A 27,375-nucleotide genomic window follows, 5' to 3' on the forward strand; every position below is an offset into this window, starting at 1 on the left:
ACCACAATGAAGATCCACTACCTGGACAGAACGGAGATAACATTACGCACGGATTGTCATGCTATAATCAAGTTTTTCAACAAATCCGTGAATAACAAACCATCCCGGGTAAGATGGATAAATTTTACTGACTATATTACTGGTACATGTGTCGACATCAAGTTTGAACACATCTCGGGGACAAGCAATGAGTTAGCAAATGCCCTGTCAAGGTTGGTGCATCACATCACCAATAAAGCATCCTTATCTGATGATCAAAGGCAATTTCTAAAGCAAGTTGATGAGTCCATGGACGAGACGCAAGGAGCAGATGACGCCGTGAAAGGTGTCCTGGGAAAAACCATCATAGCACTCATGGCTAAAATTACTTTTAAAAAAAGTTGAGCCTCGGGGAGCCACTTTTTTCAAAAGAAACGACTCCACCACCAATAATAGAGTCCACTATGTGTAAAAGTTATGTAATAATACAGCTTGTGGATAAGATGATAAATGGCACTGAGGTAAAGTAGGAAAAGAAATAAAGATGACGATGGGGCCCCTCAAGCACACCCGGTCTTTATCTTATTCCTTCTAAAACCTCTATATAAGCTCTAGTTTGTTAACTTAGAAGGGCAAGCGAGCAAACCTCGAAGTCCTACTAAGTTCTGAGTCCTCTAAGCTTGAGTCTTGTAAGCTTGTGAAGTGTAAGGTGTTTTATTCCAATAAAAATTTCCTGAGTTCAAGTACTGCTAGGTCTAGACTCAAGTTTTCCTCTTGTTTAAAGCCACGTTTTAATTTGGTATCAGAGCGAGGTTTTAATGGATATTCTTGGCTAAATACCCACGGGTATTCTGTGAAGGCAGTATCTTAAGGTATGTACCATATTTCTATATTTTTCATGGTAAAATTCTATAGCGTTTGAACCCTATATGGAGCCATAAAAGGCCTTAGTAAGATCATTTAAAGGCAGGAGGCGGTATATGGATCTGAACCTGAGTTTTATGGTAAGCTTGAAGGGTAAGAAACTATTCAAATTTTACCTTGAAAAATGACAGAAAGATTTGAACAATCTATAAGAAATTGGTATCAAAACTCAAGAACCGCCAACCTAGAATACCTTGACTTAGAAACTAAGGACTCTTTAAAAGGAATCTCAAATAATATTGGTGTTATTTATGACCGACTGCTTTTACACTCTAAAGTCTCAATTTCAGAATACAAAGTTCTCCTGGATCTAATAACCCAAAATCATTTGGGGATAACTCAGTTGCTGCAGAATTTATTAAAGGAGCAAAAGAAACTACAACAAGCGATATTGCAACTTCAAAAGGAAATATTGCAACAAAAAACCCTACACCCAGAAGAATGAGCAATTTTGATACTGAAGGAATTCAGAATGAAGGAGAAGAAGAATTTGCGGGTGTATTTATTGAAGCAGATCCCACTAACAGATGGGAAGCGTTAGGACAACCAGATACAAATCCCAGATGGGATACTCTGGGAGAGCCAAGTGGGAGGTATGACTTTTATGTTAATTATGCTGCACCTCCTCCGGCTCCCTTTATTCCTCCTACCAGGCCTACATGGGATGATGACGATGATGAGCATAGTACGGATGCAGCAGAAGCTGAAGTTATTTCTGAAGCAGTTTTCCCTAGTATATGGGAAGACACTCCGTGGGAAGAAGACCCATATCTTGATATTTATGGGTTTGATGATGAAGAAAATTCTTCTCAAAATATGAATGAATCTCATATTGTGGAGGAAGATTATGAAGACGAAGAGGAAGAAGACTTAAGTGTGCACTTCTTGGGGTTAGAAAATCTTGAAAATGATTATCCTATTTCAACTAACACTGTTCTTCCTGATGAACAACACCAGGTTAACTGGGATGATTCTAGTAGTGAATCAGAAAATTATTGGCAAAACGTAGTTGAACAAGTTGAACATATGGAGGAACAATACTTTGCAACCCAAGCAACAGAACGAATGGATGAATTATCAATACAGGAGATTTCATCAACAGAGGATGAAGGAAACAGTCATACCGAGCAACAAGATGTCACAAATGAAATTGCTCATGCAGGAATTGAAGCTCCTTTAATTGAACAATTGGAAGGATTAGAATATCCTATTCTTCGAAGCATGATGAATCAAGCAATCAATGAAAATGCATTCTCTAGTACCAGCGTTATTTCAAGGTATAATCCCCCACCAGAACCTTTAATGGGACAAATTAACTATCCACCAGCGCAGGTTAATGTAAGAACAGCACAACAACCAGAGACAGCGATCAACGGAAAATTCAAACCATGAGGATACAACCATCAGCCCAAACTAATGATGGAGCAATCTTAATTCTCCCAGAAGACATTGGGCAATATTCTGAGGTAATATCCAGGTGGGAATCTATTACAAGTAATCTGGTTAATTAGAAGACCTGGTTGGATAACGCCCAGAAGGTACAGTTTATTGAAAATTTACTTGATGAAAATGAAAAGAAAATGTGGATACAATGGCGGATGGCTTATGCTGCTGAGTATGAGGCCCTCATACAAATGGCTGGGGAAACCCAGAACATTTTATCCGCTATAAGAAGATCCTTTCTACTTGAGGATCCTTATCAAGGGTCTATAGTAGAGCAAGACCAGACATATATTGATATTGAAAGGTTATCTTGCAATAGCATGAAAGATATATTTAATTATCTTAATGATTATAAAGTTTTGGCAGCCAAATCAGGCCGGATGTTCATAAGCACTGAACTTTCTGATAAGTTATTTCGAAAGATGCCACCTATAATCGGAAATGAGATCGAGGCAGTCTTTAAAGCAAAATACCTAGCTAATCAGGTTGGTGTAATACCAAGAATACATTTTACGTACCAGTATTTGGCAGAAATATGCAAAAAGGCAGCCATAAAAAAGAGTGTCAAAGACCTCGCCTTTTGTAGCAAGATCCCAATACCAGGATACTACAACAAACAGAAGAAATATGGACTGCGAAAGGCAAAAAACTACAAAGGGAAGCCACACGATTCCCATGTTCGGGTCTTTAAGAAAAAGAAGGCAGATCAATAGAAAAAATTAGTCTTTCCTTTGTCCACCCTGAAGACTAATTTTTTCTGTTGATCTGCCTTCTTTTTCTTAAAGACCCGAACATGGGAATCGTGTGGCTTCCCTTTGTAGTTTTTGCCGATCCATATTTCTTTTGTTTTTGACCCTTATAGTAGCCCGGTATTGGAATCTTTGTATGACTTCCTTTTTGCATATTTCTGCCAAATACTGGTACGTAAAATGTATTCTTGGTATTACACCAACCTGATTAGCTGGGTATTTTGCTTTAAAGGCTGCCTCGATCTCATTTCCGATTATAGGTGGCATCTTTCGAAATAACTTATCAGAAAGTTCAGTGCTTATGAACATCCGGCCTGATTTTGCTGCCAAAACTTTATAAACATTAAGATAATTAAATATATCTTTCATGCTATTGCAAGATAACCTTTCAATATCAATATATGCCTGGTCTTGCTCTACTGTAGACCCTTGATAAGGATCCTCAAGTAGAAAGGATCTTCTTATAGCGGATAAAATGTTCTAGGTTTCCCCAGCCATTTGTATGAGGGCCTCATACTCAGCAGCATAAGCCATCCGCCATTGTATCCACATTTTCTTTTCATTTTCATCAAGTAAATTTTCAATAAACTGTACCTTTTGGGCGTTATCCAACCAGGTCTTCTGATTAACCAGATTACTTGTAATAGATTCCCACCTGGATATTACCTCAGAATATTGCCCAATGTCTTCTGGGAGAATTAAGATTGCTCCATCATTAGTTTGGGCTGATGGTAGAGTCTACGGCTGATGGTTGTATCCTCGTGGTTTGAATTTTCCGTTGATCGCTGTCTCTGGTTGTTGTGCTGTTCTTACATTAACCTGCGCTGGTGGATAGTTAATTTGTCCCATTAAAGGTTCTGGTGGGGGATTATACCATGAAATAGCGCTGGTACTAGAGAATGCATTTTCATTGATTGCTTGATTCATCATGCTTCGGAGAATAGGATATTCTAATCCTTCCAATTGTTCAATTAAAGGAGCTTCAATTCCTGCATGAGCAATTTCATTTGTGACATCTTGTTGCTCGGTATGACTGTTTCCTTCATCCTCTGTTGATGAAATCTCCTGTATTGATAATTCACCCATTCGTTCTGTTGCTTGGGTTGCAAAGTATTGTTCCTCCATATGTTCAACTTGTTCAACTACGTTTTGCCAATAATTTTCTGATTCACTACTAGAATCATCCCAGTTAACCTGGTGTTGTTCATCAGGAAGAACAGTGTTAGGTGAAATAGGATAATCATTTTCAAGATTTTCTAACCCCAAGAAGTGCACACTTAAGTCTTCTTCCTCTTCGTCTTCATAATCTTCCTCCACAATATGAGATTCATTCATATTTTGAGAAGAATTTTCTTCATCATCAAACCCATAAATATCAAGATATGGGTCTTCTTCCCACGGAGTGTCTTCCCATATACTAGGGAAAACTGCTTCAGAAGTAGAAGTAACTTTAGCTTCTGCTGCATCCGTACTATGCTCATCATCGTCATCATCCCATGTAGGCCTGGTAGGAGGAATAAAGGGAGCCGGAGGAGGTGCAGCATAATTAACATAAAAGTCATACCTCCCACTTGGCTCTCCCAGAGTATCCCATCTGGGATTTGTATCTGGTTGTCCTAACGCTTCCCATCTGTTAGTGGGATCTGCTTCAATAAATACACCCGCAAATGCTTCTTCTCCTTCATTCTGAATTCCTTCAGTATCAAAATTGCTCATTCTTCTGGGTATAGGGTTTTTTGTTGCTTGATAGCCTTGAAATGAGAGAGCAATAGATCCATCCATCAAGGTTGTGGTTCTTAACTCTTGTGGATTTCGGATCTGAGAAGAACTTGGTGGTTGTAAGATCCATTTCATTCCTTGTAACTCCTCAATGGTTCTTGGAGTTGCTGATACTGCATGAATACCTGTACTAGCCAAATAGTCTGCAACATTTTGAACATTATAACGAAAACCCGCATAACTTGTATTAGTCAGTCGGCCAATTATTCCTCGGGTAATTAACAGATTGGAGTCCGCAGTATTCCATTCCTCATAGCCATGTGTTTGTATGGCTATTTCAATATGATTAAAGAAATCATCTATGCTTAAAAGCATATTTGGGGCTATATAAACGAGTTGCGTACCTCCTGAGAGATCTACCTCCATTGTGCCAATTATTGATCTGTCATCTCAACTTTTTTTAAAAGTAACTTTAGCCATGAGTGCTATGATGATTTTTCCCATGACACCTTTTACGGTGTCATCTGCTCCTTGCGTCTCGTCCATGGACTCATCAACTTGCTTTAGAAATTGCCTTTGATCATCAGATAAGGATGCTTTATTGGTGATGTGATGCACCAACCTGACAGGGCATCTGCTAACTCATTGCTCGTCCCCGAGATGTGTTCAAACTTGATGTCGACACATGTACCAGTAATATAGTCAGTAAAATTTATCCATCTTACCCGGGATGGTTTGTTATTCACGGATTTGTTGAAAAACTTGATTATAGCATGACAATCCGTGCGTAATATTACCTCCTTTCTGTCCAGGTAATGGATCTTCATTGCGGTTAATGCCTCCATACATGCATGTATTTCAGCATCAATTGTTGACTTTACTGTTGAAAATTTTCCACTGGCATAGGCATAGATTTTTTCTGTATTTCTTGGGTCATACTGTTTTTCCTTCCACTTACAGACGTCTCCCCATCCTTCCATACTGCCATCTATTTCAATAATAACATATGCATGGTTAGGGGGTAACTCTAAGTCAGGCAAAGATTGTACCAGTGACTTGATTTGTCGAATTATAACCCAATCTGATTCCTTAAAGCGTCGATCGCCGTGTGGAGATGTTTTTGAATACAATGGTCCTAATATTTTACTGAGATTGGGTATATGCGACCTTGCATAATTTAATATGCCCAGAAATGATCGTAAACCCTTCAAAGTGATCAGGGTTTTTTCATCAAATTCAATAACTTTCTTAATAATGTGCTGTTGTAGTCGTATTTTTCGATTACCAACAACTACGCCCAAGAACTCCATCTCTGGCTGGGCTATCTTCATCTTTGTTGGAGATAAGACCAAACCTTCCTTTTGACAAATTTCCAATACTATATTGAGATGAGCACAGTGTTGTTCTTCATCTTCAGAGAATACCAAAATGTCATCGATATAAACTACCAGGAACTCTTCACATCCCTTGAAAGAATTGTCCATTTTTCTTTGGAAAACGGCGGGTGCATTTTTTAATCCGAATAGCATTACTAGTCATTCAAACAAGCCTTGTTGTACTAAAAATGTTGTCCAGGGTATTGACTCCTTTGCCATCATGACTTGGTGAAAGCCGGATTTTAGATCAAACTTTGAGAAGACCTTACTGTTACCAATTTTCTTTAAAATGAGGTTTATCCCTAGTAATGAGTATTGATCTTTATGGGTGTTGTCATTCAGCGTCTTGTAGTTGAAGACAAGCCGTTCTTTACCCTTCTTTTCTTGCTTGGTGACTGGATCCACTGTAGTTCCTGATTGGACTATGAAGGCCATTGTCCTATGCCGGCTCATGCTGGGCTGAATTACCTTCAATTTTAATAGGGCCTCAATATGTACTTTAAAAGTTGCCTCCATTGCTGGTGTGACATGCTTCAAGGGTTTATCCTGTATTGTAATATCAAGATTTATAATATCCAAAGTACATATTACCTTGTTTTTTGACCATTGTAGTAATGGATCTTCCCCAATGTATCCAGCATCCTTTAACTTCTGCATGGTTGTGGCATATCTCATCTTGAAATCAACGGCTGTTAAGGAATGTTGAGGGATGAATAGATCTTCATGCATACTTAAATATTCTTCTTCATTCATATCCAGCTCTGAAATGGCTTTTGCTGAGACGAATACTTCTGGAGAGGTTTTTATGGTGGTAATTTCTTTATAGAAGGTAATTTCAGATCCTTCTATTCGTAATCCCCCAGCCATGGATTTGATAAAATTGCATTCTACCAACATTTGAATCCCGTCTTTCAAATTCATTTCTAATTGGTAGGTAAAAGGAATTCTGAATTTGTGAACCCCAATCATCATGTATCCATTTCTGAGTTTTTTTAGTTGCCTCTTGTTGGGAATTGATACCAGAAAAAAGGACCTTGTAATTTATATATTCAAAGGCTTCTTTTGGTAAAGCATTTTGACAGATGCAACAGGTCGTAGCACCTGTATCTAGGATAGCTTGAACCTTTGTGTCATTAATTCTTGGAATCTGGAGGATAATTTCAATATTGTAGAGGCGATTAATTAATGACTTCCTAGCTGCCCAGAATATCAATTCACCAGAAGACCTTGGCTCTTCAATTTCTGTTGAACCAAAAGAACCAATCCCTCAAATTGTTTGCCTTAAATCATTTACCTCCATTACTGGTGTTGCATGATTTTTTCAAATACTAATTGAGCAATTGATCTGCCATGCTCAAGGGATAAGGTTAGGTCAGAAAAATTATAAATCAATAGACATACCTCCCTCCGGAAGTCAGAGTCAATGACGCCTGCATTGACTATGAAATTAAGTTTGTATGCACTCCCGGATCGCGGTGCAATTCTAGCATAATAGCCTTCTGAGAATTCCAAGCTAATTCTGGTTTTGACTAGACATTGTTGTCGGGGCATTATGTGAACTTCTTCATCAGTAAAAATATCATAACCAGCCGCCCCAAGTGTTCTACGAACAGGTATCTTTGCTGTTTGTGTTAAACGTCGAACCCTTAAATATAAATTTTCTTGCAACTGCTTTTCTTTGTTCACCATACTTTGTAGATAATTAGTGTAGTCTATCAGTTCTTCAATCATTTGCTCACCCTTGTCATATGGAGGAATTGTTTCTGCTTTCTTCAGGGTTAACGTTTTTTTAAATAAAACGGTCCACAGGCTAGGCATACTGTCATTTTGAAATTTATGCAGTGTATGCGCATATTGTCTATTGTAATAAGTTTACATAACGTACAACAAACATACTTACTGTCCGTTATCACCTGATTTTCTTCCCAGTTATGCTGACAGTTTTCATTTTGTCACCCACGAATACTTGGCTTCGCCATCCACAGTTTTCAGCTCCTAACATAAAGGTTGTTTCTTGTATCCAGGGTGTTTCCTCTAACACCAAGTTTACGTAACTTGGTCCTGCTTCTCCTTCTGAAAAAGAACAGATTGCATCAGAGTCAGCTTCATTAAGATCAACAGATAATATATCATAATCTGAAGGAAGATCTAATTGGTCTAGTATAGCTGCCCTTGCAATATTGCATGTTTGCTTCTTACAGTCACGGGCAAAATGACCTGGTTCCCCACAAATGAAACATTTACATTTTTTCTGTTGATCTATCTTCTTTTTCTTAAAGACCCGAACATGGAAATCATGTGGCTTCCCTTTGTAGTTTTTTGCCTTTCGCAGTCCATATTTCTTCTGTTTGTTGTAGTATCCTGGTATTGGGATCTTGCTACAAAAGGCGAGGTCTTTGACACTCTTTTGTATGGCTGCCTTTTTGCATATTTCTGCCAAATACTGGTACGTAAAATGTATTCTTGGTATTACACCAACCTGATTAGCTGGGTATTTTGCTTTAAAGGCTGTCTCGATCTCATTTCCGATTATAGGTGGCATCTTTCGAAATAACTTATCAGAAAGTTCAGTGCTTATGAACATCCGGCCTGATTTTGCTGCCAAAACTTTATAATCATTAAGATAATTAAATATATCTTTCATGCTATTGCAAGATAACCTTTCAATATCAATATATGCCTGGTCTTGCTCTACTGTAGACCCTTGATAAGGATCCTCAAGTAGAAAGTGTCTTCTTATAGCGGATAAAATGTTCTGGGTTTCCCCAGCCATTTTTATGAGGGTGTCATACTCAGCAGCATAAGCCATCCGCCATTGTATTCACATTTTCTTTTCATTTTCGCCAAATAAATTTTCAATAAACTGTACCTTCTGGGCGTTATCTAACCAGGTCTTCTGATTAACCAAATTACTTGTAATAGATTCCCACCTAGATATTACCTCAGAATATTGCCCAATGTCTTTTGGGAGAATTAAAATTGCTCCATCATTAGTTTGGGCTGATGGTAGAGTCCACGGCTGATGGTTGTATCCTCGTGGTTTGAATTTTCCGTTGATCGCTGTCTCTGACTGTTGTGTTGTTCTTACATTAACCTGCGCTGGTGGATAGTTAATTTGTCCCATTAAAGGTTCTGGTGGGGGATTATACCTTGAAATAACACTCGTACTAGAGAATGCATTTTCATTGATTGCTTGATTCATCATGCATCGGAGAATAGGATATTCTAATCCTTCCAATTGTTCAATTAAAGGAGCTTCAATTCCTGCATGAGCAATTTCATTTGTGACATCTTGTTGCTCGGTATGACTGTTTCCTTCATCCTCTGTTGATGAAATCTCCTGTATTGATAATTCACCCATTCGTTCTGTTGCTTGGGTTGCAAAGTATTGTTCCTCCATGTGTTCAACTTATTCAACTATGTTTTGCCAATAATTTTCTGATTCACTACTAGAATCATCCCAGTTAACCTGGTGTTGTTCATCAGGAAGAACAGTGTTAAGTGAAATAGGATAATCATTTTCAAGATTTTCTAACCCCAAGAAGTGCACACGTAAGTCTTCTTCCTCTTCGTCTTCATAATCTTCCTCCACAATATGAGATTCATTCATATTTTGAGAAGAATTTTCTTCATCATCAAACCCATAAATATCAAGATATGGGTCTTCTTCCCACGGAGTGTCTTCCCATATACTAGGGAAAACTGCTTCAGAAATAACTTCAGCTTCTGCTGCATCCGTACTATGCTCATCATCGTCATCATCCCATGTAGGCCTGGTAGGAGGAATAAAGGGAGCCAGAGGAGGTGCAGCATAATTAACATAAAAGTCATACCTCCCACTTGTATCTCCCAGAGTATCCCATCTGGGATTTGTATCTGGTTGTCCTAACACTTCCCATCTGTTAGTGGCATCTGCTTCAATAAATACACCCGCAAATTCTTCTTCTCCTTCATTCTGAATTCCTTCAGTATCAAAATTGCTCATTCTTCTAGGTGTAGGGTTTTTTGTTGCAATATTTCCTTTTGAAGTTGCAATACCGCTTGTTGTAGTTTCTTTTGCTCCTTTAATAAATTCTGCAACAACTGAGTTATCCCCAAATGATTTTGGGTTATTAGATCCAGGAGAACTTTGTATTATGAAATTGAGACTTTAGAGTGTAAAAGCAGTCGGTCATAAATAACACCAATATTATTTGAGATTCCTTTTAAAGAGTCCTTAGTTTCTAAGTCAAGGTATTCTAGGTTGGCGGTTCTTGAGTTTTGATACCAATTTCTTATAGATTGTTCAAATCTTTCTGTCATTTTTCAAGGTAAAATTTGAATAGTTTCTTACCCTTCAAGCTTACCATAAAACCCAGGTTCAGATCCATATACGGCCTCCTGCCTTTAAATGATCTTACTAAGGCCTTTTATGGCTCCATATAGGGTTTAAACGCTATAGAATTTTACCATGAAAAATATAGAAATATGGTACATACCTTAAGATACTGCCTTCCTAGAATACCCGTGGGTATTTAGCCAAGAATATCCATTAAAACCTCGCTCTGATACCAAATTAAAACGTGACTTTAAACAAGAGAAAAACCTTAGTCTAGACCTAGCAGTACTTGAACTCAGGAAATTTTTATTGGAATAAAACACCTTACACTTCACAAGCTTACAAGACTCAAGCTTAGAGGACTCAGAACTTAGTAGGACTTCGAGGTTTGCTCGCTTGCCCTTCTAAGTTAACAAACTAGGGCTTATATAGAGGTTTTAGAAGGAATAAGATAAAGACCGGGTGTGCTTGAGGGGCCCCATCGTCATCTTTATTTCTTTTCCTACTTTACCTCAGTGTCATTTATCATCTTATCAACAAGCTGCATTATTACATAACTTTTACACATAGTGGACTCTATTATTGGTGGTGGAATCGTTTCTTTTGAAAAAAGTGGCTCCCCGAGGCTCAACTTTTTTTAAAAGTAACTTTAGCCATGAGTGCTATGATGATTTTTCCCATGACACCTTTTACGGTGTCATCTGCTCCTTGCGTCTCGTCCATGGACTCATCAACTTGCTTTAGAAATTGCCTTTGATCATCAGATAAGGATGCTTTATTGGTGATGTGATGCACCAACCTGACAGGGCATCTGCTAACTCATTGCTCATCCCCGAGATGTGTTCAAACTTGATGTCGACACATGTACCAGTAATATAGTCAGTAAAATTTATCCATCTTACCCGGGATGGTTTGTTATTCACGAATTTGTTGAAAAACTTGATTATAGCATGACAATCCGTGCATAATGTTATCTCTTTTCTGTCCAGGTAGTGGATCTTCATTGCGGTTAATGCCTCCATACATGCATGTATTTCAGCATCAATTGTTGACTTTACTGTTGAAAATTTTCCACTGGCATAGACACAGATTTTTTCTGTATTTCTTGGGTCATACTATTTTTGCTTCCACTTAAATACGCCTCCCCATCCTTCCATACTGCAATCTGTTTCAATAATAACATATGCATGGTTAGGGGGTAACTCTAAGTCAGGCAAAGATTGTACCAGTGACTTGATTTGTCGAATTATAGCCCAATCTGATTCCTTAAAGCGTCGATCGCCGTGTGGAGATGTTTTTGAATACAACGGTCCCAATATTTTACTGAGATTGGGTATATGCGACCTTGCATAATTTAATATGCCCAGAAATGATCGAAAACCCTTCAAAGTGAGCAGGGTTTTTTCATTAAATTCAATAACTTTCTTAATAATCTGCTGTTGTAGTCGTATTTTTCGATTACCAACAACTACGCCCAAGAACTCCATCTCTGGCTGGGCTATCTTCATCTTTGTTGGAGATAAGACCAAACCTTCCTTTTGACAAATTTCCAATACTATATTGAGATGAGCACAGTGTTGTTCTTCATCTTCAGAGAATACCAAAATGTCATCGATATAAACTACCAGGAACTCTTCACATCCCTTGAAAGAATTGTCCATTTTTCTTTGGAAAACGGCGGGTGCATTTTTTAATCCGAATAGCATTACTAGTCATTCAAACAAGCCTTGTGGTACTAAAAATGCTGTCCAGGGTATTGACTCCTTTGCCATCATGACTTGGTGAAAGCCGGATTTTAGATCAAACTTTAAGAAGACCTTACTGTTACCAATTTTCTTTAAAATGAGGTTTATCCCTGGTAATGAGTATTGATCTTTATGGGTGTTGTCATTCAGCGTCTTGTAGTTGAAGACAAGTCGTTCTTTACCCTTCTTTTCTTGCTTGGTGACTGGATCCACTGTAGTTCCTGATTGGACTATAAAGGTCATTGTCCTATGTCGGCTCATGCTGGGCTGAATTACCTTCAATTTTAATAGGGCCTCAATATGTACTTTAAAAGTTGCCTCCATTGCTAGTGTGGCATGCTTCAAGGGTTTATCCTGTATTGTAATATCAGGATTTATAATATCCAAAGTACATATTATCTTGTTTTTTGACCAGTGTAGTAATGGATCTTCCCCAATGTATCCAGCATCCTTTAGCTTCTGCATGGTTGTGGCATATCTCATCTTGAAATCAATGGCTGTTAAGGAATGTTGAGGGATGAATAGATCTTCATGCATACTTAAATATTCTTCTTCATTCATATCCAGCTCTGAAATGGCTTTTACTGAGACGAATACTTCTGGAGAGGTTTTTATGGTGGTAATTTCTTTATAGAAGGTAATTTCAGATCCTTCTATTTGTAACCCCCCCCCCCCCAGTCATGGATTTGATAAAATTACATCCTACCAACATTTGAATCCCGTCTTTCAAATTCATTTCTAATTGGTAGGTAAAAGGAATTCTGAATTTGTGAACCCCAATCATCATGTATCCATTTCTGAGTTTTTTAGTAGCCTCTTGTTGTGAATTGATACCAGAAAAAAGGACCTTGTAATTTATATATTCAAAGGCTTCTTTTGGCAAAGCATTTTGACAGATGCAACAGGTCGTAGCACCTGTATCTAGGATAGCTTGAACCTTTGTGTCATTAATTCCTGGAATCTGGAGGATAATTTCAATATTGTAGAGGCGATTAATTAATGACTTCCTGGCTGCCGAGAATATCAATTCACCGGAAGGCCTTGGCTCTTCAATTTCTGTTGAACCAAAAGAACCAGTCCCTCGAATTGTTTGCCTTAAATCATTTACCTCCATTACTGGTGGTGTCATGATTTTTTCAAATACTAACTGAGCAATTGATCTGCCATGCTCAAGGGATAAGGTTAGGTCAGAAAAATTATAAATCAATAGACATACCTCAAGCAATTACGATGCGGAGAGCAAAGTACGAGGCAGATGAGAGGGCAGAGGTGGAGGACAAGGATCTTTAGAATCGTATCATCGGTACGATTCTACCATTCCCAATGATTTTGTACCACAAAAGTAAATTTTAACCAATCCAGGAGTGATTTCCGACTTTCAGATCGTGCGATCCTACGATCTGGTTCGTGATTTTGCAAACCATGGAAACAAGTGATTAAAGAAAGAAAGCACACCGAAAATAGGCTATTATATTAGTGATTACTATCCATTTTAATGCCTTTGTCTGGCTATTTCCAATGACTGCCTTCTCTCAGAAAGATTTTGTTAGGAAAGATAGATTTGGATAGTACAAGTAAGAAAGACTAATCTATGCAAGAAAAGTGAAACCTGAGAGGAAAGATTTCCAATTAACTTTCAGGATGGGCTCTAAATGCAAGCAATTTTATTTTCATATCTTAAATGCAAAATATTCACCATTTCACCTTTAATAATATCAAGGCATCCTTTCTGGTTTCTCAAAGACCTTGTTTGATATTTATATCAAACACAATTAATAAAGTAACCCAGTGCACGATGTCCCACCAATGCCCGGAGAAGAGTCAAATCCCGTTAGGACTATCATATGCAACCTTGCCCTGCATTACAAAAGTTTATTTCTGCAACTCGAACCCTTAACCACATGGTCACACAGTAACAACTTTACCATTGTTATTAAATTCCATAAACAGTCCATAAGATACTTGACTGCACATCATGAATACAACAAATGAGAACATATGGGCTAGAACAATGACTAATAATGAACCAGTCTCTGGTAAATAATATTAAATGCAATGACAATTAATGCAATTATTGTTCTATGACTTCCCCATGAACCAATTAAAATAGACACCTTTACATTACCTACAGAGTACAATAACATTTTTATTTGAATACAGTATACTAATAGGAAGAAAATCCAAATCTGGACAAGTGCAAAGAGCAGGCAACAAAGAGGAACAATCAAAGTGTGCTCCAGAAAAACATAATTCATGCACCAGATTAACTTCAAAAACACCGTGAAAAAATTATCACCTTCAGAAATTCTTGAGCAAGTTTGTCAGTGATAACTGCAATAGATTCTGCATGATGCTTTGCTTCTCGTAATTGCCGTTTACATTGCTCAGTTTCTGTTTGACCTAGTATAATTGGCAAAGGTATAATTGTTTGCTACATGAAGTCAGATCAAACCACCATTTCATAAACAGATATTCAGGTTTTAGAAAACATCAGTAAATAAACTGGAAAAGATGGAATCAATAGAACATTCCGTTTCCAAGCAGCATGGTTCTAATGCTGAAAGGCCATGCCGTGCGAATATAGGATTATGATGGTGAACATCATGACACTACTTTGGTTGAAAATTATAACAATGGTAAAACCAACACAAGTTAGTGTAACATTTAGGAGAACAATGAAAGAATGTGTGAGGTAGCTAAAGAGAATTCAAGAAAAAAACTTTTGTGAACAAATAGATATAGCACCATAAAAGGATAAGGAAAGAGAAATCAGTCAAAATGATGACATGTTAAAAGCCAGACAATGAGTTCTATAACTCAACAATTTTGCACAGTTGGAGCCAAATAGATACTGGGTATATGGACACTAAAAGCAGGTATACTAAATATGAATAATTTATATAAATTAGATGTACCACATTCATCTGGTCACAAATTTAAGGCTTAATTTTAGGGGTGTTTTTTAAACTTTTACGTTCTAAATTTTTAAAATTATTTTAATATTTTAAAACTTTTACAAGGACCGCTACATCTACATCTACATGAAAACATAGATGTAATGTTAAATACACAAGTCCTCACACCCTATGTTGGGCAAGATTATACATTATAGGAATACCGATTGTCTTACATTTAAAAATTTAAAATATGCATTATTAAAACGTTCATTGACAAAGTTAGAAGAAAAATTAATATGTTATGTTTACAAGAAATAAAATAATAGGGGAGAAGACAGAGATGACAAATAACTCAAATATTAAATTATGATACATGTGAAAGAGTAAACAAGATATAGGGTAGGCATTATTGCAGATAGTTCATTAAGGAACAAAATAGTAGTAATTGGGAAGAAAAATAGGATTATAGCCTTTAAGATAGTCATGGCAAAAGAAACTATTGATGTAATTATCATATACGCATGTCAAGAAGGAATAAATAAAGGTACAAAACATAAGTTTGGGAAGGACCTACATAAGGTAGCTCAAAAAAATTCTAACAAATGAGATGGCTTTAATAGAGGAAGATCTAAATTAGGAGTAAGAAATGAGGAATATGATAGGGTGCATAGGAGCTATGGTTTTGAAATAAAAAATGAAGGAAAAATTATATTGGATTTCATGAAGCATATGAACTTATAATAGCTAACATGTTTTTTCAAAAAGAAAGAAGAATACCTATTGCATTCAAAAGTAGTAACAATATAATAGCTAACATGTTTTTTCAAAAAGAAAGAAGAATACCTATTGCATTCAAAAGTAGTAACAATAAGTTGTGAATTAATTTTCTTATAGTTAGAAAGAGAATTTTAAAAAAAATTATAAAGATTGTAGGGTCATCATGGTGAAAGCTTAACCACTCAACATAAGTTATTGGTGTTAAATACGTGCCTCAAATATAGTATGAAAATATGCATGACTACTACTATCAAGTGATGGGAGTTGACGGATGAGAAACAAAATATCTTTAAGAAGATGGTAGAAATATAAATATTAGGAAAAATAACACAACCAAATAAAGAATTCCGGAAATGAATAGCCTATAAGTTACTATAGGCTTGTAAAAACAAAGAAAGCTTTAAAAAAATATATAGTAACAAAGAGAGAGAACAAGAAAGTGATAAGTAAAGTCAAGAATGAAACTTTTGAATCCTTGTATGCGAGAAATCTTACTCAAATAAGATGTATTAAAGATGAATCCAATAGGATACTAATAAAACATGAGGAAATAAAAGAGCGATGGAAGTGGAATTTTCATTAACTTTTTAATAAAAGTTTAACTTACCATCTAGGAAATATAAATAGATTAGAGCAGTATATAAAAATTTAAATTTTTATCAGAACCAAGGTTTATCCAACTAGGTAGGGTCAGCTATATAGATCCTTCTACACCATTGGGCTCTATCGTTTATTGTATCATCATTTATACTTAAATAAATTTCATCTTGGTTTATTGTTGCTAACCAAATCTTTTTTTGTCTTCCTTTTCCTCTTTGATGTGTGTATTTGTCATAGTTTCACTCGATGATCTCGTGTCTTTCTCCTCTCTCGTCAATGATGCTCTCAAAGTACGTTATTTTACTTCCTAACTGATAATCTACTTTCGGCCTTCTTTCTTCCTTTTTTATATAAGAACATAAAGTAAGGGTTAAGAACATAAGGTAAGGGATAAGAACGTAAAGTAAAGGTTTTTATGCATTCAATTTGATGCAAAACAGTATATTAGTTTTTTTAAACATCAAATTGATTCAAGATATTAAAAACACATTATTCAATCAAAAATGTGAACTATATAGATGTGTTATTAATATTAAAAATAAAAACCCAAAAGCATCAATTGAAAATTTAAATGAAAAATCACTTAAATTTTCCTTAGAAGATAATACTTTAGAAATAATAGAAATAATAAATCTAAATTAAAATCAATACTTGAAATATTAAAAAATATTTTTTTAATGTATGAAAAACTTATAGAATACTACTAATAATATTTGTTAATATACTATCATCGGAAAAAAAATTCAAAATTAAAATCAATAAAGTTTGATTTATGCTCAAATGCTCAATAATATCTCATAAAAATTAAATAATTTAACAATTTTATCTATTGAAAAAAAAATTATTATCAAGCTTAAATATAAAATTTGAATTAATTTTTTTATCTCAAAAAAATAAATTTTATATAAAATAAATTAATAATATTTTTTAAAAAAAAATATTAAAAATTTGCCTAGGGCCTTGGAACCAATTGAGACAGCCCTAATTAAAACCTTTCACTTCTAGTGTTTCACACCATGATTCTAATTTAGCATTTACTCTTTCATGTGTCTCATCTACCAAAATATTATCATTTGCAAACATGCACCACGATATTGTGTATTAAATGCATCTAGTGAGTTCGTCCATAATTAGTATAAAAAGATAGGAACTCTACATCCTTGATGTAACCAATCTTTATTGGAAATATTTCAGTTAATCCGTATGAAGTTTTCACTTTGATCGTTACACCCTCATACATATCCTTAATTGGTTCAATTTTAGAATTCTTTATATAATTTCTCTTAAGACTCTATCATAAACTTTTTCTAAGTCAAAAAAAATACCATATGTAGATCTTGTTTTTGCTATTGATACTTTTCAATTAATTGCTTAAGAAGTTGTATAACTTCTATTGTCGACCTTCCTAACATTAACCCAAATTGATTTTCGATTACTTTTATAATTTCTTTTCTATTACTGATTCTCAAAATTTTATGGTATAATTGATTAATTTAATAACCCTATAGTTTACATAATTTTGTACATCTCTCGCTTATAAAGTACCTATCCTATATTCATTTTATATACTTATTTCCATAGGCACTTCCATACATCTATTGCCATATTATCTAGTCTAATAGCTTTACTATTTTGCATTTCATTTAAAACTCATTCTACTTCTGAAATTTAAATTCTACGATAAAAATTTAAATTTCTATACTCATTTGATCTACTTAAATTACTTAAATTAAATTAATCACTTAAACCTTCATTAAAAAGTTGATAAACATAACTCTTGCACCGCTCTTTTATTTCTCCATCATTTACTAGTATCCTATTGAATTCATCTTTAGTGCATCTTATTTGGATAGGACCTTTTGTTTTCCTCACTCTCACTTTAGCTATTCTATAAATATCTTTTTCCCCTTCTTTTGTATCTAATTTTCAATATAATCGTTCAAAAGTTTAATTATTTGTTTCATTCATTGTTTTCTTAGCTAATGTATATTTTTTAAAATTTGCCTCATTCTTACAAATATGTATTCGTTTTTTCTTTCACTTTGTTGGTAGTTAAGCTTTTCCCATAGATGACCTTGCAATCTTTATAAATTTTTCTATCCCTCTTTCTAACCATAAGAAAGTCAATTTGCGATTAGTTATTCTCACTTTTGAACGTGACCAAGGATTTATCTCTTTTCTTAAAAAAAAATGTATTAGCTAGTATTCGATCATATGCTATCTCAAAATCTAATATATTTTTTCTTCATTTCTTGTTTCAAACTCATAATCTCATACACCCTCTCATATTCCTCATTTTTCAACATGGCCATTTAGATCATCTCCAATTAAAATCATTTCATTTGGCAGAATGTTTTGTAATGTTTCATCTTAGTCGTCCAAAAATCTTAATTTGACATCGTCATCTAATCTTACTTGAAATCTATATACACTAATTATGTTCATAATTTTTTTCGTCACTAGTATCTTGAAAGTTATAATTCTATCCCTCTTTTTAACTACTTTTACAACTTCATCTTTTAACAAATTATCTACAACAGTATCCACTTTATATCTTATTTTACTCTTTCTCGTGTGTCATAACTTAAAACCTAAGTTTTATATCATCTTTGCATTCTCATCTACCTATTTTGTCTCTTGTACACACAAAATACTAATTATTCTCCTAATCATTATATCTACTACCTCCATTGTGTTACTAGTGAGGGTTCCTATATTCCAAATCTTAGACTATTAATTTTCCTATAATATTTATTTTTATTCAACCTATAGTATGAGAACTCTTGTCTATTTAATACTACATTCAAGTTCTCATAGAGATATAACGATCCTTACCAATATATTACAGTCGAACCCTGTAATGCGAACTCTTGCATATTTAACACTATACCTAAGTTCTGGAAATGTAGTTGTCATTACCAGGACGTTACAGTCAGACCCTACAATGTGTTCCTTCTGAGAACAACCTAGCATTAGTACAATAGTTTAATAGATTCATTCATTAAATATTTATCTCAGTTTAACGTTGGCCGGCAGCCTAACGCAATTCTCCTCCATTATCAGAGCCTTAAATGAGATGCAAAATAAAAAAGTGGTTAAACCTGATGACATTCCAATTGAAATATGAAAATGTTTAAAGAAACAGAGTATTGAATAACTTACAAAGTTAGATATTAAAAAGAAAAAAGTCTAATTAGTAGAGGTAAGTACTTTACTCATCTGTATGAAAATAAAGATGTACAAAATTGCGCGAATGATATGAGCATTAAGCTAATGAGTCATACTATAAAACTTTAGGAAAGAGTAATAAAATAAAAAAATTAAGGAAAAAGACCAAGGTAACTAAAAATCAATTTGGACTTATGCTTGAAAAGCCAATGATAAAAGTTATATATCTTCTCAAATAACGAATTGAAAAGAAACAAGACTTCCATATAGTCGACCTCACTTAATAGAATAAAGGTTTAATTGTTGTTATGTTTTCTTAAAAGGTTTCTTATATCTATTGGGATAAGTTTATCTCAAGAGACTTTGTCCTATAGTTTGCTTTATAAAGGGTCATAGATCCCCATGTCATGAATTATTCATCACTTTTATAAAATTTCCTTTTGCACGAGTTTTGATTATGTGTGAGCCCCCTTTCTCCGTGCCAGATTGTTTACAACGTTCCTCATGTCGCATCAAGTGGTATTAAAGCATTCCCATGATGCATCAAACATAATCTTCCATAGGGTTCAATGACATAATACAACCAATGTAGTCAACTCATAATAGTTAGGACATAAGCCTTTGTTTATGTTATTGGATAAGTTTAGAATATAAGCCTTTGTTTGTGTTATTGGATATTTACAATATTAAGTTTCTTTTTAAAAAAAAAGTGTAAGTATTAAAGGATTAGTAGGGAAAAATTAGCTTGAGTGAATTGATAAATGTGAAAAAAGAAAAAGGTTAAAATGTTATCAAAATAACTAAATTGGCAAATAAGTCTTTTCAAGATTACTTGTAATTCTAAAACAATTGTTAGGTTTGTACTCATACGGACAAGACCAAAAAATCTAATCAACCACCATCAGCTACAAGTTTTAAGAGACAAATTATCTAGATTTTCTTCAACCTGTTTTTTTTAGGGGGACAAAACTAATCTATTGAATCCAAAAACAAGAACTACAACTCATGTCTCTAACAATTTGAGGTCAACAACATGGATTTTATTCCACAATAAATTCTATGAAAAATTATTTATCTAATAATAGTTGAATCATTCAGACTTAAGTTTTAATTGTGTTTAGTCAAATTTTTTAATCTTTTGCCCATTACACATTGCAGTCCGATTGATGGAACTAGTTTAACTATGAAGCTTAAGAATTTCTCTTTAAACAAATTCTTATCAGCTGAACTTATTTTCTCTCTTTATCTCTATTTGGATTGTGGAACTTCTCAAGGATAGTAATCTTTTCATTTAATCTCACCTACCTTGCGCATTCATCTCAACTTCCTATAACAAAATGCACAAAAAAACTGTTCATCCAATTGATTCACATTTTACAACAGATGTTGTTTAATGCCTGCATACCAAGTACATAAAACAGCTAATTGAATCAAGAACACTGGAATTCTATGATTTGAAGCCTTAAAGGTTCATTTTAAGCTACTACGCTTGCTGTCATGATGCTCCTCAAAGAAAAGCTAAGTCGTCAAATAAAGGTTTATATTGTAAATCATTTTGAAGAATTTTTAAATTGTGAATGGTAAATTGTAAAGTTTAAATAAAAAATTCTAATTAATTCAGAATAGTTTGGATATCCAAAATATGTACATTGAATTGTATACAATAATAATAGCATAGATGAAGGTAATGTAACTTCATAACAAGAATATATTCATATCTTGCATCACAATAAAAGGCAACCCATGCATGAAGCTCCCGCCAATGTAGGGTCCAGAGAAGGGTCTATTATACGCAATCTTATCCTACTTTGCAATAGACTGTTTCCGAGACTCAAACAACTTTACATTTGCTCCAAGGCTCCCCTTCATCTTGCATCACAATGTCAAATTATATTATATTTCAGTCCATAAAGACAGATGAATTCAGCAATAGGAAATTTTACCATCAAATGCTTTACACTTAGAATATTCAACATCATCAAATGAAAGTCTGACTTCACTATGACATGATTTTTATGTCATCATCAACTTCACCGTAGCTATTATTTTGTATATGGATATGATAAGACATGTTATCCTCAGTTATTTATAAGCATAGTTAGTAGGATTGTGATCCTATGTAAGATCGATTTAGGGTTAGGATCATATCAGATCGGTCGAGATAGAATTGTAGAATCGTATAATCCCACCAAAAACTCTTGAAATTTTATGGTACATGATACATAGATTAACAATTAAAAAATTTGTGTATACATAGATTAATAATTTTGCATATACATGCAACCGTCGACACTCAACCCCACAAATAACATTATTACATAATAGTGATTATTTTGTAGACTAGTTCTAACAACAAATTTTTTAGGGAAGATAGAAAATTGCCAAATAAAGATAATGTCCTAACAACAACTAAACAATTGTTTAAATAATCTCAAAACCCTAACGATGCAAAAGACGAAAAAAAACCTTAATAAAAAGGACTAAAATTCCTCGGAAACTCATAAAAGGCCTTAAATGACGTTTTTTGGGCCTAGAACAGGGTCGTTACACCCTGTAACAAATGTAAATCTCTGAAAGAACTTCGATTTGATATCTTAAAAGTCCCATGATTCAACCCGTGTCAAAAGTTATGATTTCTCAAAGCTTAACCGATCTTACTCCGATCCTACTCCGATTCTACCAATTCCACCAATCCTGCTGCAATCCCACTGCAAAAAACAATCCCAAACGATCCTGTGGGTACTTCCAGATCGTAGGATCATGCGATCCTACATTCCGGATCATGATTTTGCAAACTATGTTTATAAGTGTCAAGTCCATCTTGGCTCTAGTCCCTTGTTCCCACATGCCAAAATTTGGTTGTTTATTTTCTTAATGGGTTATATTTATTTTTTATATATATTTATAACTTTAATGAGTTTTCTTACTTATTTTGAAAATCTTATTTTATTTGGATTAAATCGTATTGAATAGAACCCAATACTAGCAGTTCTTTTCATTTTCATTTCATATAAAGTGAAATGTCTCATTTGAATCATGAATACTGACTATTAAGTATTAGAACTGCATTGCATAAGCTCATCATCAATTTTTAGTGAAATTACATAATATCTCAAGAACACGTGGAGATTCAGAAAGGACTTGTGAAGAATAGAAGTGAACTTACAGTTGCTAAAATGTGTAGCAGTTAAGATAGCGGATTTCTCATGTTGCTTGAGATCTGCCTCCATTTCTCTGATCTATAACATGGCCATATTAGAACAATAATATTATCAGCAAACTAAGTGGTTTGTGACATTAGAATTAGTAACATACAACTGATAGTTGCATAAAATGTAACACCTATACATATATCCACAACATAGTTGGACCCTGTTTTCAGCAGTTATTTTCAACTTACGTTGATGAAATCACTTGTGGTACCTGTAACAAAATTTTAACTTACTTTATGCACAACTATCACAATTACCCCCAACTTTAGACACATTGACGAACAGTGAATTAGTCATTGCAAATAAAACTTTGAATGTTTAGTAGAATCTTTATAGAAATTTGTCAATATCCAAGTTAAGGCTTAGTGAAACTTGATATCATGATTTACAATGTGATGATGGATAGATCATGCCAAGATAAAGTTGACTGGCTAATTTTACTTGTTCCAAAAGTTTGAGCTGTTACAGGGACCTATCTAAACTTCTATCTTCTTTAACATAACATCCTCCTCTTATAGGGAGGGAGACTATGTCAGATCAAATCACCCTAGTCTAACACATGGGCAGAGTGAAAATTGGGACCATATACTTTTGGTATGTTAACAGTAGGAGGAGATTTAAATCTAGGGAATCTAGATCATGTTAAAGTTGACCGAGTGATGGTTTGTCCCAAACACTCTAACCATTAGGAAAGTGACAAATATAGACTTATACTATAAGAACAATGAGATAGAAGGCAAATGTCAGAACTAAGCCTAACCATCTTCTATGGCAATAAATGATACTGTATGATTAACATTACCACAACTTCAAAACCTTTCTGAGGTCTTTTAAACATTGAATAACTTAAGCAATTGGCTCATGCTCAGCAGAGTGAAAATTGGGACCATATACTTTTGGTATGTTAACAGTAGGAGGAGATTTAAATCTAGGGAATCTAGATCATGTTAAAGTTGACCGAGTGATGGTTTGTCCCAAACACTCTAACCATTAGGAAAGTGACAAATATAGACTTATACTATAAGAACAATGAGATAGAAGGCAAATGTCAGAACTAAGCCTAACCATCTTCTATGGCAATAAATGATACTGTATGATTAACATTACCACAACTTCAAAACCTTTCTGAGGTCTTTTAAACATTGAATAACTTAAGCAATTGGCTCATGCTCCTGGTCTTGAAATCTTATTTTCCTGTCACAGTACTTGCACTGTGAAGACTGCTATCTTGCCTACTCTACAAATAAAAGCTCAGACTAAATATAGCAGGAAAAGTACATGACTAAATTACATTAGTTCATCCATAGGATCCATTATCTAAAATTACATTAGTTCATCCATAAGGGCATCTCCAATGGGGGATATTTGGAGGAGATATTTCTCCAAATATCCACTTCCCCCCCCCCCCCCCCCTCCCCCTCTCTCTCAAATATCCCCCATTGTGGGGGATATTTTGAGAGGTGAATAGAAATCACTAGGCATAACTTTATGTCCGGTGATTTCATGATAGGTGGCATGCAAGTGGGTCCCATAAGGAGTAATGATTACTTTATTAAGATATTTTATTATATAATTTGAGATATTTAAGAGTAAGATATTTGGTAGGTGGAACCCATAAATATTTAGTTGAGGGGATATTTGATTGTGAGATTTGGGATATTTGAGGAGTGAGATATTTGATTGATAATGTGGGCGTGGGGACCACAAATATTTGAGAGAAATATTTAGTGTTATTGTGGATGCTCTAAGATCCCTTATCCCTGTTGCATCTTGTAACACCCATATATGACATTATATTTCCATGCATATCCTCACCGCCTTATTAGTAATCCTTAATTTTGAAGAAATTATTTATTTGGGTATTGACAAACATAAGAAAGGAGAATAAAAGAGCAAAAAAGTGAATTATCCATAGGATAACACACTTAAATGATGCAAATAATAGTTAAAACCATAATACATGGAAATAGCAATTAACATTATGTATGGCAAACACATCCACGCTTAGCAGCCCACAGAAGAACCTATAAGCAATCACCAAGCCAAATTGTTAAGATTATTTCAATCCGTTTACCTTTCCGTCAAGCTCTATGGACAGCATGTGCTTCTCAGTGAAATTCCATTTCAGAGCAACTGCCTCCATCAGAGAAGTCTGGAAAAGCAACACAAACTTTAGAATATAAATAAGTGGCTGACAAAACTAATATAAAACTAAAAGTGAGTCTTAGATGCAACAAATATGTATGTGGATGCAGCCTGACTTTTAAGTTAATTGCCAGTTGGAAGCGTTTCTCATTCAACTGTATGACTCGATCAACAAGTTTTTGTGTGCCTAACTCCACATCCTCTTTGCTGATGGAATCAAGTTTGCATCTCCTTTGTACTGAAAAAAGAGCAGATCTAAATCACCGGTTTTATACAATTTGGTTGTCTGACTAAAATATACATAGGAAATACTTCAGCACACACCAATAAGACGTTCCAGATCAGTGCGCCTCTTCTTCTCAAGTCTATAAGTCTGGGTCATTTGATCCTGTCAAAATTGGAGAAGAAAAAAGGTTAACATCAAGCACAACATGGAATTGGGCAATAATGCATATCTTAGGAGAACAAACCCGTTGTTTGTGCAAATTAGCTTCTTCATCTTCTAATTGCCTTTGGCGTGCCTGAAACACTCTCAAGTTCTCTTCCAGTCCTCCAATGGCATGCTCAATTTCATCCTTCAAAGATTTCAGTTTCTCTATATCACTAACATCCACACCTAAAATGAAAGTAACAATTATGCAAACTAAGAAAAATGCATTAATTGCTTGCAAGGATACCAATAACTTAAGAAAAGATTAGAAACATACTGCACGAGAAAAGTCGTGAAGGGTAGACTGTATCAACAGATGCTGAAATGTGGCCACCGTACTTTGATCTGGACCACCTATAATGACTTTCTGGAGTCCAAAGATCCATTATGTCAAGGCTTGAAACCTCATCTGCCCTTTGGTCAGTGGCATGGGTACCAATGTACTAGATAGTGATGTAATTATACACAAACAAGTCAGTCAATGGAAAACAATCATTTTTCCATTATTTAGAAAAAAAAAACATTTAAGATATAGACTATAAAAACACAACTATGGTTAAACAAAGCAAGAATACCGAGTGTTCCAAACCAGCTTGGCTAATCAAAACATCTTTAACGGCATCAGGAGCGTCAAACACTTGATCAAGCCTATTGCAGATACCTAGCTCACGCATCTGCAATAAATGAAGAAAAATACTCATAAATAAGTTTCAGTCTATAAATGCCAAGTATCAACTGAATCTGCTGGTTTCAGTTACCTTATTTGAAACTTGAAATGCCATTCTGTTAGTCCCTCTATTTTCTACATAGTTCAGAATTGGGACATTGCAAGATTTCAGATTCCTAACTAGGAAATCCCTATCCTCAGGATCCTGTGTTATGAATGACTGCCACAAGAAAGAATAATATAATCAATCAACTAGAAGTCCATCTAGTTAAGCATAAAAAAAAGAAACTGTTTAGAAAGGTCATATAATGATATAAACAAAATACCATGAATTCCAACTATCATGTGGTACATGGATCATAACCCACCATTGACTAAGACCATAAAAAGCTGAAAAAAGTTGTGCATCTATAAAGCAATAAAACAAAAACAAAAAGAAAAGTAACAAACTAATAAAAAAGTTTTTAAAAAAAACCATTAAAATTTGATTTAAATTATTCATTTTCTGAATTAAAACAAATTTAAAAAGACCATGTAAATATTAAATTGGCAATAAAAGCATTTGATAATTCAGGATAATAGCAGCCAATGTTCAAGCTGCAAATCAAGGTGTTATAGTTGTTCACAAGTAAATTCCACCTTCGTCAATGTGATATATAAGACCATTGACTGGAGACTCTACTCCAGTTAATCTTAGTCTTCATTTGACCAATGATGTAAAGGTTGTTATAACTAAACTTATTTCAGAAAGGTCACCTTATAAAAAGCATTCTTCAACATAAATTAGAAACATTTGCTAACAACCAAGGAAAAAAATACAAAACTGAAACAACCCAATAGGTAAAATCATAGTACCTTCCATATGTAGTTAGGCACATGATTTTCCAAGTAGGTTGCATGACTCATATCAGGAACATTTACCTGAGAAAAAACATCAGATTTAGTCCAAATTACAAGTACTTCAGAAAGGAAAGCTATCCAATAAGTGACTGTAGTACATAAGTTAATGAGCATACCTCCAGCAGAACAGGCCCATATACTTCTTTCTTCAGCTCTCTTCGATGTTCTTGAACCCATTTGTAAGCTTCAAATATTTTATCAGCACCTGAGTTTTGTAGAGCTTGAAGAAGTTTATTGTTGTTATTTTCCATGCTCCTCAACCTAAACAATTGCCACCAACCACCGTTGATAATGACAAAACCAGCATCTGACAATAAATTCGCAAA

General features: G+C 34.7%; 1 protein-coding gene across 2 annotated transcripts in view; it reads right to left on the reverse strand.

Moving 5' to 3' along the window:
- LOC121996252 (structural maintenance of chromosomes protein 5-like) overlaps nt 1-27,375 on the reverse strand; it is a 40,633-nt gene that overhangs the window by 5,360 nt on the left and 7,898 nt on the right. For both annotated transcript variants that reach the window (XR_006116003.1, XM_042550157.1), the window contains exons 11-21: nt 27,166-27,310; nt 27,005-27,070; nt 26,241-26,369; nt 26,058-26,156; nt 25,760-25,925; nt 25,523-25,668; nt 25,377-25,440; nt 25,169-25,290; nt 24,982-25,059; nt 22,862-22,934; nt 14,550-14,653 (exon numbers count right to left, since the gene is read on the reverse strand). Coding sequence is in view for 1 of the 2 variants with exons in the window: in XM_042550157.1 (XP_042406091.1) it covers nt 14,550-14,653; nt 22,862-22,934; nt 24,982-25,059; nt 25,169-25,290; nt 25,377-25,440; nt 25,523-25,668; nt 25,760-25,925; nt 26,058-26,156; nt 26,241-26,369; nt 27,005-27,070; nt 27,166-27,310 (1,192 nt within the window). In the remaining variant the exon portion in view is untranslated. The remainder of the gene's footprint in view (nt 1-14,549; nt 14,654-22,861; nt 22,935-24,981; nt 25,060-25,168; nt 25,291-25,376; nt 25,441-25,522; nt 25,669-25,759; nt 25,926-26,057; nt 26,157-26,240; nt 26,370-27,004; nt 27,071-27,165; nt 27,311-27,375) is intronic.

This window comes from Zingiber officinale, chromosome 6A, assembly GCF_018446385.1.
Source record: "Zingiber officinale cultivar Zhangliang chromosome 6A, Zo_v1.1, whole genome shotgun sequence".
NCBI lineage: Eukaryota > Viridiplantae > Streptophyta > Magnoliopsida > Zingiberales > Zingiberaceae > Zingiber > Zingiber officinale.